The sequence below is a fragment of the Equus przewalskii genome, chromosome 7, assembly GCF_037783145.1.
Source record: "Equus przewalskii isolate Varuska chromosome 7, EquPr2, whole genome shotgun sequence".
NCBI lineage: Eukaryota > Metazoa > Chordata > Mammalia > Perissodactyla > Equidae > Equus > Equus przewalskii.
The window spans coordinates 6,692,698-6,708,975 of record NC_091837.1 but is presented as its reverse complement, the minus strand read 5'-3'; the positions used below and the strand labels follow the sequence as shown (position 1 = coordinate 6,708,975).

At 39.7% G+C, this 16,278-nt stretch overlaps 1 protein-coding gene across 24 annotated transcripts in view; it reads left to right on the top strand.

The window, feature by feature from the left end:
• The window catches only part of SFI1 (SFI1 centrin binding protein), a 90,184-nt gene that overhangs the window by 32,172 nt on the left and 41,734 nt on the right, over window positions 1-16,278 (top strand). For 19 of the 24 annotated variants that reach the window (XM_070628444.1, XM_070628441.1, XM_070628438.1 and 16 more), the window contains 2 exons: window positions 8,115-8,232; window positions 10,174-10,276. The exons of 1 other annotated variant lie outside the window; for it this stretch is intronic. In XM_070628444.1, the coding sequence (XP_070484545.1) occupies window positions 8,115-8,232; window positions 10,174-10,276 (221 nt within the window). The remainder of the gene's footprint in view (window positions 1-8,114; window positions 8,233-10,173; window positions 10,277-16,278) is intronic. 4 more of the 24 variants (XM_070628457.1, XM_070628459.1, XM_070628456.1 and 1 more) reach the window with 1 other exon arrangement.

The following is a 16,278-nucleotide window of genomic DNA, read 5'->3' as shown; positions in this document are numbered from 1 at the left end:
AACCACTGATCTTTTTAGAGTCTCCGTAGATTTGCCTTTTCCAGAATGTCATATATTTGCAATCATACATAACCTTTTCATATTGGCTTCTTTTACTTAGAAATATGCATTTAAAGTTCCCTCATGTCTTTTCATGGCTTGATAGCTCATTTCTTTTTGGTGCTGAAGAATATTCCATTGTCTGGATGGACCACGGTTTATTCATTCACCTACTGAAGGACATCTTGGTTGCTTCCAAGTTTTGGCAATTATGAATAAAGCTGCTATGAACATCTTTGTGCAGGTTCTTGTGTGGAAAGTTTTCTACACAAAAGTTTTCTGCACAATTAATTTTTTGACTACTTTGGGTTGATACCACGGACTGCAATTGCTGGATCGTATAGTAAGAGTATGCTGAGTTTTGTAAGAAACCACCACACTGTCTTCCAAAGTGGCTGCACCATTCTGCATTTCCACCAGGAGTAAATGAGAATTCCGGTTGCTCCTCATCCTGATGAGCGTTTGGTGTTGTCAGTGTTGTGGATATTGGCCATTCTAATGTGTGTGAAGTGGAATTTCATTGTTGTTTTAATTTGCATTTCCCTGATGATACATGATATGGAGCATCTTTTCATCTGCTTGTTTGTCATCTGTATATGTTCTTTGGTGAGGTGTTTGTTAAGGTCTTTTGCCATTTTTTAATCGAGTTTCTTTTTTTGTTGATAGGTTTAAGACTTCTTTCTATATTTTAGATAACAGTCCTTTACCAGATATGTCTTTTGGAAATATTTTCTCCCACAAAGCAGAAGTTTTTACTTTTAATGAAGTCCAGCTGATCAATTTTTTCTTTCATGGATTGAGTCTTCCTATCCAGGAACATGGAATATCTCTCTGTTTGTTTAGTTCTTTGATTTTGTTCATCAGAGTTCTGCAGTTTTTCTCATATAGATCTTGTACATATTTGGATAGATTTATGCCTAAGTATTTCATTTTTGGGGGATGCTAATGTAAATGGTATTATGTTTTAAATTCCAAATTCCACTTGTTTACTGCTCGGATATAGGAAAGCAGTTGACTTTTGTATATTAATCTTGTATCCTGCAACATTGCTATGATTGCTTATTAGTTCTGGGAGTTTTTTGTTGATTCTTTTGGATTCTCTGTGTAGACAATCATGTCATCTGTGAACAAAGATATTTTATTTCTTCCTTTCCAATCTGTGTATCTTCTATTGCTTTTTCTTGTCTTATTGCATTACTAGAACTTCTAGTACGATGTTGAAAAGGAGTAGTGAGTGGGGACATCCTTGCCTTGTACTTGATCTTAGTAGGAAAGCTTTGAGTTTCTCACCATTAAATATGATATAGGTTTTTTGGAAATATTCTTTATCAAGTTGAGGAAGATCTCCCTCTTTTCCTAGTTTACTGAGAACCCACATTTACTTTTGCAGAAGCTCTTGGGAAGAATGAGCGTGTTATCTCTGACAGAGAATTATTCTAGGTCAAAGGGAAGATTTTTTTTTTTATTCCATTTCATATTTTCCAGAATATGTGATCTCTGAGTGGGGACTCCTGTATGATCAGAACTCTGTGGTTTTCTCCATATGGCATGGTTTTGGCACCCACAACTCATTTAAGCACAATTTGTGTGAACTGACTGTTCCTGCCCTGCTGGTGCAGCATGCGGGCAGTGTTTCTCCCATGGTGCCTGGGACTGTTGTCTGTGTTGCTCGCTTCTGATCTGCTTTGCCCAGGTTGCCCCTTAGTGATCTTGTGGCCACTTTAGCTCTGGTCAGTGTCTGGTTTCTCTGTGAGTTGAGCCCAGAAACCCATGTGGGGAGTCTAAGGGAAAAAGGCAGTAAGTTTCAAAATGATAATGCAGCCTTCATTAGCAGCTGCCTCTTAGCCTTTCCACATGAATGCCCTGCAGGCACCTCAAACTCAGCAAGTCACAAATACAACTTGTCCACTCCCCCCCATTTAGACCTGCTCTTGCTCCTACTTTTCCTGGCAAAGTGAGAAGCCTTACATAGGAATGGCTTGTCCATTCCTCATGCCTCATATCATTCAGCTACCTACTTTTATAATACCTCCCTCTGAGGTGTCACCTGCACTCGTCTTCTTTTCTTTGCGACTGCCTGAGATTAATCCTCTTTTTCTCCCAAAGTATTACTAAGTACTTCTTCTTTCATCTCCCTGCATTTATTTTCTCCTCCTCCTCATTCTACACAGGAGGGCTAGGGCATAGATAAGATCATGTCACTCCTGTGCATAAACATTCGTTTGACTCCTCTTTGCTTCCAGAATTAAGTCAACACTCTTTGGTACAGCAGGCAAAGTCTTCACCTGCTCTCTTGCTGTGCCTTCCCATACACCCTACGCCTTTGCCAGACTGAATGTGCACTTCCATATCTTTCCATCTTTACCCCTACAGTTCCTCCATTGGGCTCATTTTCAGTGTCACCTTCCCCATGTAGCTTTCCTTCATCTCCTCCAGCACAGTGGATTCTTTCTTCCCTTGTCTGTGCTCCCAAAATTTAAGAAGCTCTTATCCAGGCCCCTTAGTTACAGCACCAGATGCATTGTTTCAGTATTTAGCTAGTAAGTGACTTATGTTGCCTTGTTGTTTATTTTTTTAGTTTACGCACAGACTTACTCTTTTTGGTATACAGTTCTGTGATTTTTGATGAATGCATGGTTATGTAACCACCAGTACGATCAAGAGAGAGAACAGTTCCATCATTCCTGATAGAATTCCCTTGTGCTAACCCTCTGTAACACCCTCCCTCCATACTTGACTCCTAGAAACCACTGATCAGTTCTCTATCACTATAGATTTTTCCTTTCTAGAATATCATATAAAGGGAATCATACAGTATATAGCTATTTGACTCTATCTTCTTTCTTTCAGCATAATGCATTTGAGATTCATCCAAGTTGTTGCATATGTTGGTAGTTCTCTTTTTGCTGAATTGTATTCTTTTGTATGGATGTCCCAAGGTTTGTTTATCCAGTCACCAGTTGAAGGACATCTGGGTTGTTTCCAGTTTTAGACAATTATGAATAAAGTTACCATAAACATTCATATATAGGTTTCCGTGTGAACTTCTCTTGGGTAGATTATCTTGGCATAGGATTACTAGATCATATAGTAGATGTATGTTTAACTTTATAAGAAACTGCTAACTATGTTCCAAAGCCGCTGTACCATTTTGCGTTCCCACCAGCAATTTATGGGAGTTCTTGGTCTGCGTTCTCACCAGCACTTGGCATTGCCATTTAAAATAAAATGTTAACTATACTAATGGGTGTGTAACGGTGTCTCATTGCAGTTTTAATTTGCATTTCCCTAATGATTAGTGATGTTAAGTATCTTTTCCTATGCTTATTTGCTATTTATATATCTTCTTTGGTGAAGTGTCTGTTCAGGATCTTTTATACTTATAAACTGAGTTGTGTGTGTTCTTGTTGAGTTTTGAGAAGTGGTTTTTTTTTTGGTGAGGCAGACGGACCCTGAGCTAACATCTGTGCCAATCTTCCTCTATTTTTTGTGTATGGGATGCTGCCACAGCATGGCTTGACAAGTGGTGTGTAGGTCCACGCCTGGAATCTGATCCTGCAAACCCTGGGCTGGTGAAGCAGAGCGTGAAACTTAACCACTATGCAACTGGGCCAACCCCTTTTTTTTGGTGAGGAAGATTCGCTCTGAGCTAACATCCATTGCCAATCTTCCTCTTTTTTTTTTTGCTGAGGAAGATTCGCCCTGAGCTAACATCTATGCCAGTGCTCCTCCATTTTGTATGTGGGATGCCTCCACAGCATGGCTGATGAGTGGAGCAGGTCTGCACCTGGGATGCAGACTTGTGAACCCAGGCTGCTGAAGTGGAACATGTGGAACTTTACCACTCGGCCATGGGGCTGGCCCCAAGAGATTTTTTTTTTTTTTTTAAATACATTCTAATGACAAGTCTTTTGTCAAAAGCATGATTTGCAAATATTTTCTCCTAGTTGGTGGCTTATCTTTTCATTCTCTTAACAGTGTCTTTTGCGGAGCAAAAGTTTAATTTTGATGAAGTTCAAATATCAATTTTTTGTTTTATGGATTGTTGTTTTTGTTGTATCTAAGACCTCTATCCAACCCAAAGTCACAAAGATTTTCTCGTACGTTTTCTTCTAAAAGTTTTAAGGTTTTACATATGGATCTTATATATCCTGCAACCTTGCTAAATTCATTTATTAGTTTTAGGAGCTTTTTTAATAAATTCCGTGGGTTTTTCTATGCAGAAAGTTGTCTGTAAACAAAGACAGTTTTATTCCTTCCTTTCCAAATTCTTTTTATTGCACTGGCTAGGGCTTGCAATATGATATTGAACAGGAGTGGTGAGAGTGGACATCCTTGCCTTGTTCCTGATCTTAGGGGAAAGGCATTCAGTCTTTTAACCATTAAGTATGATGTTAGCTGTAGGGTTTTTTTTTGAAGAAGAAGAAGATTAGCCCTGAGCTAACTGCTGCCAATCCTCCTCTTTTTGCTGAGGAAGACTGGCCCTGAGCTAACATCCCTGCCCATTTTCCTCCACTCTATACATGGGACGCCTACCACAGCATGGCGTGCCAAGTGGTGCCGTTTCCGCACCCGGGATCCGAACCGGTGAATCCCAGGCCACTGAGAAGCAGAATGTGCAAACTTAACTGCTGCACCACGGGGCTGGCCCCTGTAGGTTTTTTCTAAGTGTCCTTTATCAAATTAAGGAAGTTCTCTTTCATACCTAGTTTTCTGAGCATTTTTATCATTAATAGATGTTGAATTTTGTCAAATAATTTTTCTCTATTGAGGTGATTATGTGGCTTTTCTTTTTTAGTTTGTTGATAATGTTGAAGTATATAGAGTGATTTCAGTTTGAACCAGCCATGTATTCCTCAAATTGATGCCACTCTTTATATATTGCTGGATTTAATTTGCTAATATTTTGTTGAGGATTTTTGCATCTGTGTTTATGAGGGATATTGATTTATGGTTTTCTCTTGTTGTAATGTCTTTGTCTGGTTCTTGTTCAGGGTAATATTGGCCTCGTAGAATGAGTTGGGAAGTGTTTCATTTTCTTCTATTTTCAGATTTGTAGAACTAGAATTATTTGTGTCTTAAATGTGTGATAAAATTCTCCAGTTGAAATCATCTGGGCCTGGAGTTTTCTTTGTTGACGTGTTTTAAACTTTGAATTCAAGTTTTTTAATAGATGTAAGACTATTCAGGTTCTTGAATGAGGTTGGTTGTGTTTTTCAAGAAATTGGTCCGTTTCACATGTTCTTGAATTTATGGGCATAGAGTCATTTGAAGTATTTCATTCTTACAATTTAGTGTCTTCCAAGTCCGTAGAGGTAGCCCCTCTTTCCTTCCTGATATTGGTAATTTGTGTCTTTGGTCTTTTATTTTTGGTCAGTCTGGCTAGAACTCTGTCAGTTTTATTGATCTTTTCAAATAACCAGCTTTTGAAATCATTGATATTCTCTTGTTTTTCTGTTTTCAAGTTCTTTGATTTCTGTTCCTATCTTTATTATTGTCTCACTTCTGCAGGGTTTGGTTTTAATTTGCTCTTCTTATTCTAGTTTATTTTCTTTTTTTTGTTTTTGGTGACCCTGGTGGCATTCAATTTAGTTTCTTTTTTTTCAAATTCCTTTTTTTTTTCAAAGATTTTATTTTTCCTTTTCCTCCCCAAAGCCCCCTGGTACATAGTTGTCTATTTTAGTTGCGGGTCCTTCTAGTTGTGGCATGTGGGATGCCGCCTCAGCGTCGCCCGATGAGCGGTGCCATGACCACGCCCAGGATTCGAACCAGCGAAACCCTGGGCCGCCGAAGCAGAGCACATCAACTTAACCACTTGGCCACGGGGCTGGCTCCTCGATTTAATTTCTTAAGGTACAAGCTGAGATTATTGATTTGAGACCTTTCCTTTTATTCTAACATAAGCATTTACTGCTATAAAGTTCCCTTTAAGCACTGCTTTCACTGCATCCACAAATTGTTTTTTTCCTGAGGAAGTCGCCCTGAGCTGACATGCACATGCCATTCCTCCTTTATTTTTTGTATGTGAGACACCTCTGCATTGTGGTTGATGAGTGGAGTAAGGTCTGCATCCGGGATCCAAACCTGCAAATCTGGGCCGCTGAAGCAGAGCACACAGAACTTTAATCACTCAGACGTGGGGCCAGGTCTTACATCCACAGATTTTAATATTTGCAGTTCTGTTTTCATTCAGTAAAAAATGTTTTCTAATTTCCTTTAAGACTTCTTTTTTGACCTATAGATTGTTTAGAAGTGTGTTTAGTCTCATATTGGAGATTTTCCAATATCTTCTATTATTGGTTTTCTAGTTTATTCATTATGATGAACAAACTTAGTATGATTTCAGTTCTTTTAAATTTGTTCAGGTTTGTTTTGTGGCCCAGAATATACTCTATCTTGTAAACGTCCCATATTTACTTGAGGAATGTGCATTCTGCTGTCTTATATTGTTATTTATGGTTACAAGGAATACAGCTATACTACAGAGTAGAAGGAAAAGTCACTTGAATTTTTAAGATAAGAGTTATTTCTGACATATGACAGCTGTTTCAGCCCTTACCCACAGACACGAAGGAATGTCCATTCACTCTTGCTCTGCTAAATAAAAAGTCTGCAAGTACTTTCAGGCCTAGGGGAGAATGGTTCTCAAATTGTCATCAGAATCATGGCAGAGGTGGTTAATGCAGATTCCTGGGTTCCACACAGAAAATAACAGCTTGCATTTATTGTAGATATTTTTCATAGATAATCTCATTTACTCTTTGCAAACATACCTCAAAAGGAGGCACCATTTTACAGATAAGGAACTTGTGCAAGTTTACTTAGCTAAGAAGTGACGAAGTCAATATTGAAACCCAACTTGTCATACTCAGGAGCACAAACTCTAAACCACAGCACCATATTAGTCCTGGTTGCTCGAGGTGTGCTGATTGCTGAGGTCTGGGGTACTCGAGAAAGCTACATGTTAAATTCTCCTATTTTGGCTTGTCAACAGCTATGAAATATAAAGTTATAGCTATAGTCCTGCTCACCACATTTTGGGGAGTGTCTTGAAAATAATTTACATACTTTTATTTTTTCTTTTGTGTTCTAAAAGGAAAAGAAATTTACTTTATTAGTGATGACTTTCACAATGAAAATGGAATTTACCACAAAGGGAGACCTGCTGACCTTTGCACTGCCCATATCTAGTAAATTGTCATTCCTCCAGGATCATTTCTGCTCCTTTTTATTGTTTCCCAAACAGATACAGATAGCATCCTTTCCTTTTGTCTTGTGTATTCGACTTTACAATTATTGTTCCAAACAGCAAGTTTTATAACATGATTTCTTCTACTTCAACTTTATGTTATGGAAAATTTAAAATATCTACAAAATTGAAAGAAAGAATAATGAACCTCCATGTACCCATCGCCCAACTTCAACAATTATCAATTCACACCAGTCTTGTTACATCCATATCCCCACTCACTTCTCTGTTTCCTCTGTTATTTACATCATTTCATCTGTAAATATTGCAGAACATATCTCTAAAAAATAAGGGCTTTTAAAATAAAAGATTTCTTTTCTTTTTAGAATATTTTCTCTCTCTCTCTATCTTTTTTTTTTTTTAAAGACTTTACTTTTCCTTTTTCTCCCAAAGCCTCCCGGTACATAGTTGTGTATTTTCAGTCGTGGGTCCTTCTAGTTGTGGTATGTGGGACGCCGCCTCAGCATGGCCTGATGAGCAGTGCCATGTCTGCGCCCAGGATTTGAACCCTGGGCTGCCGAAGCGGAGCACACGAACTTAACCACTTGGTCACAGGGCTGGCCTCTAGAAGATTTCTAAACGGTGCGGTACATTGATTTTCCTTTAAATGTTTTGTAAATGTCTTCAGTTATTCTTCCTATGCGCTTGCATCCTTACTAGTTTTGTAGAGCTTCACACAGCTTTTCCAGCAGGGGGCACTTGAAGGCTGGAGGAATTTAGATACTCGCAGGAGGGATGCGTAGGGAGAGCCCTTGAGCTTTTATCATAACCCAGAGTAACCCCTCTCCTCCCACCCCTTTTTGAAAAATCTCTTTGGTGCATCTAGACGCAAAGCAAAAGATGCGACAGGCCTGGAAGTCCTGGTTGATCTACGTGGTTTTTCGTAGGACCAAACTTCAGATGCAGACCACTGCCCTGGAGTTTAGGCAGCGGAGTGTTTTGTGGTGAGTGCGCTCAATTGCCCTACAGATCAGCAGGTATCATTTTACCTCAGCCTTGCTTTATACTACTGTAAAGCAGCGTAAAAACTCATTTTAAAACAATATTTCGAACATAATTGATGCCTAATAAATATTTATTGATAACTTGTTCAACTATAAGATAGGTTTCACATAATCCTAAGTAACACTAATTGAGTTCTTACTGTGTTCTAAACCCTGTTTTAAATTTGTGTGTTCATTTTTTAATGTAAAGTGTCTCGTTTAATCCTTACCATAAACTGTAAAATACTGTTATTGTACAGATTACTGTATACTTATACAGTAAGTCTCAGAAAGATTGAGTAACTTGCCCAAGTTCATGTAAGTTGTAATTGGCAAGACTAGGGCTCACCCACCCATCTCTCTGATGCCCAAGTGCATGCTCTGAACTGTTGCCCTGCACTGCGTCTTAGCAGTGTTGTCTGCACATTGGAGGGACCTGAGTTAATCTACTTGGAAAGCCGGACGTGCGTAACAATGAGCTACTTTATAGTGGGACTGATTCCACTGTACGTTGTCTCTAGTGGTCTGCTGGTGTCCTGAATGGTAGCATATTAAAAGCTCAGTTCTTGCCCAAAAGAGCTGGGCCTTGTGTATAGTAGGGATAAGAGCAGAGGCTTTGCAGCTAGATCACTTGGGTTCACATCCCTGTTCTGACATGTATTATTGGGTCATTTCACCTCTCCCAGTCTCACTTTCCTCATCTGTGAAATAGGCACACAATTAAGTACCTTTCAGAGTTCTCATGGGAAATAAATAAGGTAATGTCAGTGAAGTATTTAGCATAGTATCCAGAACGTCAATAGACATAAAGAAGTTATTTAAAATAAAAAAATTTTAAATTATTTAAAATGTATTCAGCAAATTTTTTTTTTTTTGAGATTGGCCCTGATCTAACATCTGCTGCCAATCCTCCTCTTTTTGCTGAGGAAGACTGGCCCTGAGCTAACATCCGTGCCCATCTTCCTCTCCTTTATATGTGGGATACCTACCACAGCATGGCTTGCCAAGCACTGCCATGTTCGCACCTGGGATCCAAACCGGTGAACCCCAGGCCGCCAAAGCAGAACATGCGCACTTAACCGCTGCACCACCAGGCCAGCCCCTCAGCAAATATTCTTAAATGCTTAATATGTATGCAATTCTACTGGAGCCTATGGGGGATAGTTTTACATAATTTTATTTATTCAGGGTATGTTTATTGAGGGCTTAAAATGTTCCTGGCACTATACTGGGTGCTGGGGCTGCATTCAGGGAACTTATAATTCCCTAAGTGCTTAAAAAGATAAGTAATAACGCAAGATACCTTGTGATTTTGGAGTGAGTGCTGCAGCTAAGCATGTCCTAGGTTAGGAGGAAAGAGAGATTTTGGTGGGTTAGAGTGGTCAGGTAAGGTGAATGTTTCTGTAAAGCAGAGGTTGCAAACTCTCATTTCCTCATTATTGTTTCCCTACAGCAAATTAGACAATAGGCAGAAAGGAAACCAAGACTGGAATGAAGCCTGGCCAGGGTGGTAGGAAGGGAAGGGGTCCATCAAGACTGGAAATTGAAAAGCCACTATTTTGCAAATTATTCTGTGAAATCTCCTGATTTTTTAAATGTTAGCAATAGTTCATTTAAAAAAGAAAAACCCGCGAAAACCTGTGTAGGCCAAACAGAGAAGGTCTGTAGTGTCTAAGGCCGCATCTGACCTGAGGAACTATCGGTTTCTAACCCTTAATTGGCAACTCTGGGACTGTTTTTCAGTTGTTTTCCTCAGCAGTGCCTCTAACAGATGACAGTCGAGAGGTGGCACCATGAAGGAAAGGGACTTGAGCTGAGATTCTGAGGTCCAGGCCTCACTGCCCTTCTCTTTTGGGGGTGGCTTCTGCTGACTGGTTCTGTCTTCCCCTTGCTCTTTGACAGGGTGCGGTGGAGAGAGTGGAGGCAGCGACTGGGACAGGTCCGCTTAGGGCGTGCTCTCCATGCCACAGCTGTGAAGCACAGGGCCCTGCGCCTCCAGCTGCAGGTGAGTCCAGCAGACTCGGATTTTGGTGTGCTCTCAAGCTGCACACCCACAGAGGGTGGGGTAGGACTCCCAAGCAGAAGGCCATCCATCAGGCTGCTGCCTCTCTGCTGGGCCCTTGCTGTAGCTCAGGGGTCTGATGAGGAGGTAGGGGGCAGAAGAACGTGGAAGGCTGGGCTCTTCAACAGACAGAGGCTGCTATTAGGAATGTGCTAGATGTTATTACCAGAGGTTTTTAGAAAGCATCTGCTAGGGGCTGGCCTGCTGGCGCAGTGGTTAAGTTCACAAGTTCTGCTTCAGTGGCCTGGGTTCACTGGTTCAGATCCCGGGTGCGGACATGGCACTGCTTGACACACCGTGCTGTGGTAGGCATCCCACATATAAAGTAGAGGAAGATGGGCACGGATGTTAGCTCAGGACTAGTCTTCCTCAGCAAAAAGAGGAGGATTGGCAGCAGTTAGCTCAGGGCTAATCTTCCTCAAAAAAAGAAGAGAAAGCATCTGCTAATGGTGGAGCTGGAAAGGGATTTATGAATTAGTTATAAATATGTTTAAAGAAACAGCAGTATATTCTTTATTTCTTCATTACTATTTTTCTATAGCAAATTAGAAAATAAGGAGGGCAGATAAGAAACTAAGACTGAAAAGAAAGCTGGCTTCTTTTCTCATATAATTTTGTGTATCTTAGAGATTTCATTTGGGGAAGCTACTAGCTGGTCACCTATAAAGGCTTGACATCTATACCAGCTTATGCTGTGGTGAAGCTTTCTTACGGCCTTTGAGAGACTCTCTGAATTCCTGTCACTTTTTTGTGTCTGCTGGGTACTTATAGGGCTGCCAAGTCAATTATAGAGATTAGAACAGGGAAAGGAAAAAAAGAAGTGCCTGTTACTAAATGTAGGACTAATGTCTTTTTAATCTGACAACATACTGTATCATCCATGCAAATGTATGCAGTCTGTGGAAATCACATGCAAGTAGCACATATAGTCATCTAGATCAGGGGTCAGCAAACTAGCCCACAGGTCAGATTTGGCCTACTACCTGTTGTAAATAAAGTTTTATTGGGACAGTTATTCCTAGTCATTTGTGTATTGTCTAAGGCTGCTTTCAGGCTACAATGGCAGAGTTAAGTAGTTGCAACAGAGACCGTATGGCCTGCAAAGCCTAAAATATTTGTTGTCTGACACTTTAACAAAATGTTTGCTGACCGCTGAACTTATAAGGTCTTCTGAGGCAATAGCAAGGAATCAGAGGTCTTGTCAGTAATAATAACAGTAACAACAGCAGCAACAATAGCTTTTATTGTGGTCTTACTTGGGCTGGGTGCTGGACTAAGTGCTTTACATGTGTTATCTATTTAGTTTTCATGATTCTCTTTTTTTGGTCTCATATTATTATTGAGGAGACTAGAAAGGTTAAGTTGCTTTAACGAGGGTGATATACCTAGCAAACGTCAGAGCCAGGATTTAAACCATCGTGTTGCATTGTCCTTAGTAGACTTGTAATCTCAGGAGGGAGATGGAACTGAGCAGTGTGAAAATGCTGTAAACATAGAAACATAACGAAACTGATTTTCTGTCACTGATGGACCACAACTGTGTGAGTGTTCTTCCCTTTCACATAGCCACTTTGAGAGCCTATAAACTCGTTCTACTGATGCTACTATTTCTCAGAACACTTAGAATTCCTTTTTGACAGTTGTCTTCAAAGCTTGCAACAACAGATTTGGTTTTTTCTTTTTTTTTTTTTTTGATGAGGAAGATTGGCCCTGAGCTAACGTGTGTTGCCAATCTTCCTCTTTTTGCTTGAGGAAGATTGTTGCTGAGCTAACATCTGTGGCAATCTTAAACTTTTTTTTTTTTTTTGAGGACGATTAGCCCCAAGCTAACATCTGCTGCCAATCCTCCTCTTTTTGGTGAGGAAGACTGGCGCTGAGCTAACATCCGTGCCCATCTTCCTCTACTTTATATGTGGGATGCCTGCCACAGCATGGCGTGCCAAGTGGTGCCATGTCTGCACCCAGGGTCTGAACCAGCGAACCCCAGGCCACCAAAGTGGAACATGCGAACTTAACCACTGTCCCACTGGGCTGGTCCCATGTGGCAATCTTAACATCTGTGGCAGTCTTCCCCTATTTTGTATGTGGGATGCTGCCACAGCATGGCATGATGAGCAGCGCATAGGTCCATGCCTGGGATCCAAACCTGTGAACCCTGGGCTGCAGAAGCAGAGTGCGCCACCCTAACCACTATACCACCAGGCTGGCCCCTGAATGTTTTTAGTAATAGCAGGTTTTCATGGTTTGAGGTTGGATTTAACCTTATAAAACAGCCAAAAGTCACTCAGAATCAAATCCAATGAAAAATATGAGTAATTAGGATGATATTGATATGGACCAAAAGCTGTATGACACTTAAGACCCAGATTTTATCGTGTGGATTATAAGTAATAAGGCCTTGTGTCTGATAAGTACCATATGGTTTACCAAGAACTTACACTTAAGTCATTTCTCTTAATCTTCATAACATCTCTGAACTAGGCAGGGCAGGCATCATGAGATGTGTGAAATTTTTTAAAATTAAATTTACGTACTTCAAACATAGGAACGTTAAATATAAAACATTTATAAAAGTATTAACAGACATCCAAGTACCCCTGCCTAGATTTAAAGGCTGCTAGCATTTTCCAAACTTGCCCCAGAATTTAATGTAATGGACATTGCTGGAGCCCTACCATTCCTCCTTTCTGCCACCTTTCCTCCTCAGAGAGAGCCCCTACCCTGATACTGATGTCTTCATTCTTTTTTACTTGTAAAAATGTGTGCATTTGGGGCTGACCCAGTGGCCAAGTGGTTAAATTTGTGCCCTCTGCTTTGGTGGCCCGGGGTTTCGCTGGTTTGGATCCTGGGTGCACACATGGCACTGCTCATCAGACCATGTTGAGGTGGCATCCCACATACCACAACTGGAGGCACTCACAACTAGAATATATGACTATGTACCCCGGGGGGTTTTCGGGAGAAGAAGAAAAAAAGAAAAAAAAGATCTGCAACAGATGTTAGTGCAGGTGCCAGTCTTTTTTAAAAAAAATGTGTACATTCATATCCATAAAGAATAAATCATCTGCGGCTGGCATAGTGGTTAAGTTTGCATGCTCCGTTTTGACAGCCCAGGGTTCGTGGGTTTAGCTCATGGGCATGGACCTACACACCACTCATCAAGCCGTGCTGTGGCAGTGTCCCACATACCAAATAGAGGAAGATTCGCACAGATGTTAGCTCAGGACAATCTTCCTCAAGCAAAAAGAGGAAGATTGGCAACAGATGTTAGCTCAGGGCCAATCTTCCTCATTAAAAGAAAAGAATAAATCTTCTGGCTTTGTGTAGTTAGTAAATTTATGAATGATGTCATACTGTACATTTACTTTGCAGCTTGCTTTTTTCATGCAGCAGTGTATTTCTGAGGTTTATCCATGTTGATATAGAGATCTATTAACTATATATAATATGCCATTGTATGAATAAGGCACAGTTTATCTGCTCACTATTCGTGGACTATTGATGACTTCTTTTTGCAATTACAGCATTGCTGCAGAGAACATTCTTAAACATATATCCTTGTGCAAGAGTCTGCGAGTTTCTCTAGTCCAGTTCCTAGAAGTGAGATTGTTGAGTCATTGAGTGTTTATCTCTTCATCCTTATTAAGTATTGCCTAGTTGCTCTCCAGGGCTGTGCTAATTCATGTGCTGACGTTTCAGTTCCCTTTTCTTCAGCCTCACGGGCACTTTACATTACCAGACTTGGTCATTTTAACCAATTTGGTAGATGTGAAGTGATAGTTCATTGTTGCTTTAGTTTATATTTCACTGATTCCTGGTGAGCATCTTTGTAGATGCTTATTTGCCATTTCTGCTTTTGAGCTTGTTTACATCCCTCACTCCTTTTTTTCTGTTAGGTTATTTGGCGTTTTCTTACTGATTTTGTGGACATTGTTGTAGATTCTGCTTACTGATTTTTTGACTGTTATGTACGTTGCAGGTACTTTCTTCCAGCCTATACCTTGTTTTTTCGCTTTGTTTATGGTGCCTTTTTTTAATACAGATGTTATTAATTTCAGTGTAGGCTAATTTATTCTTTTATCTTATGGTTTGGTCTTTAATACATCTTGGATTTAATTTTATAAATTGTGTGAAACGAGGTCTTAGTTTGTCGTTTTCCATATGGATAATTAATTGCTGCAGCACTATTTACTGATTAATTCATCCCTCTTCTTTTTTATGCTGATTATTAATTCACCTCTGTTATAGAGCAAGGTCCCATTTATTCATCTATTCTGGACTCTCCATTCCATTGGTCTGTTTGTCTGTCTCTGAGCCAATACCACGCTGTTTTAATTATGATTTAATGAAACAGGTAGGAAAGAGCACAGGTTCGCTAGTCAGACTTCCCAGGTGGAATTCTGCCTCATCACCTATTAGCTTTGAAGATTAAGTGTGATGATACATATAATAGGCTTAGAGCAATGCCTGGAATATGGAAATGCTCCGTAAATGCTAACTGTTTATTACTATTCCTGCTGTTACTTATATAGCTCATAAGTTTTTATATATGGAAAGGGATATTTTTTATTCTTGTTCTTTTTAAAAATTGTCTTGGCTCTTCTCTTTTACTCTTTCTGACTAATTTTAAGATCAACTTGTCAAGTTCCACAACAAAGCCTACTAGGATCTTTATTATAATACACTGACTTTTTACATTAGATTGGGGAATATTGTCATGTTCGCAATACTGAGTCATCCCGTCCGTGAACTTGATATCTCTTGTGACGTAATGATGAGCATGAGAGGGAGAGTAGGAAGGATGAGGTCATGAGGTAACAAGAAGGCAGACTGTAGGCCCTTGCAGGCTGTGCCCAGAAAGGCTTTGGCTCTCATTCCAGGGGAGGTGGGAAGCTGCTGGCTTTGAACTGACGAATGATATGATTGCACCTCCCTCTTACCAGGATCCCTCTGGTTCATTGTGTGCTGTCTTTTTGGTAAGAGAGGGAGCGAGAGATATGAGATTTTGTGTTTGTATTTTTAAAAAGAACTAATGGAAAAATAAACCAAAGCTAACAAAAAGTGATTACCTATAGTGGGAGTGGGGGAACAGTGTGGGAACGAAGTACTTCTGTGAATTTACTTTGTTACGTAGTTTTAACTTTGGAACCATGTAAATATTTTACATAATTGAAAAACAAAGTAAATTAAAAAGGAGAAAAGCATTCCCTAGGATTTTAAAACACACTAAAAAACATATCAAGTTCATGGCAGTGACTACACAGAGAAAATCATCACTTTAAGTAACTTAAAATACAATATTTTGACTGTTCATCCCTAGTGGGATGTATTTTAAGGACGCAAAGGACTGCTAAGAAATCTAGAACTGCATTCAGTAGTCTTATTGTTAGTAGCAGGTTTAGAATGATTATGTTGAAACTATTAAAGCTACATTGTAAGATAAAGCAATAACTATGGCAGTGTCATTAGGAATCATGGTTTTCAGTGTAAAAGAAAAGGTTACAGGTATAAAATCAAAGAAGTTAAATAAAAGCCCTGTAATCTGAAATTGGAAAGGTAGATATCAATATGAACTCATGATATTTTTTTAACCCCCCAAAAAAGTATTTCTAACTCTATTTACTCTAAAGACTTAGAAGCAGTGGCCATAATATAGCCATTCAGCATCCCCAATGCCCAAGTTGTGGTCTCAACTATTTCCCACTAAAAGGAAGTGAGGCTTTTTGGAGAAATGGCTAATTCCAGGTCTAGAGCATGAAATAGACATCCTAAGCCCAGGATATGGTGTGCTGGAAAGTGAGGAAATTAACAAAGGTTAATGGGGTTGTGTCAGAAGGACTTCAGAGCCAATTCAAAAGGGCTCCTATAGACTTAAGATAGAACAATTTGAGCGTCAAAAAGAATAATGACTGCAATGGATTGAAAACATATCAAACATATAAAAA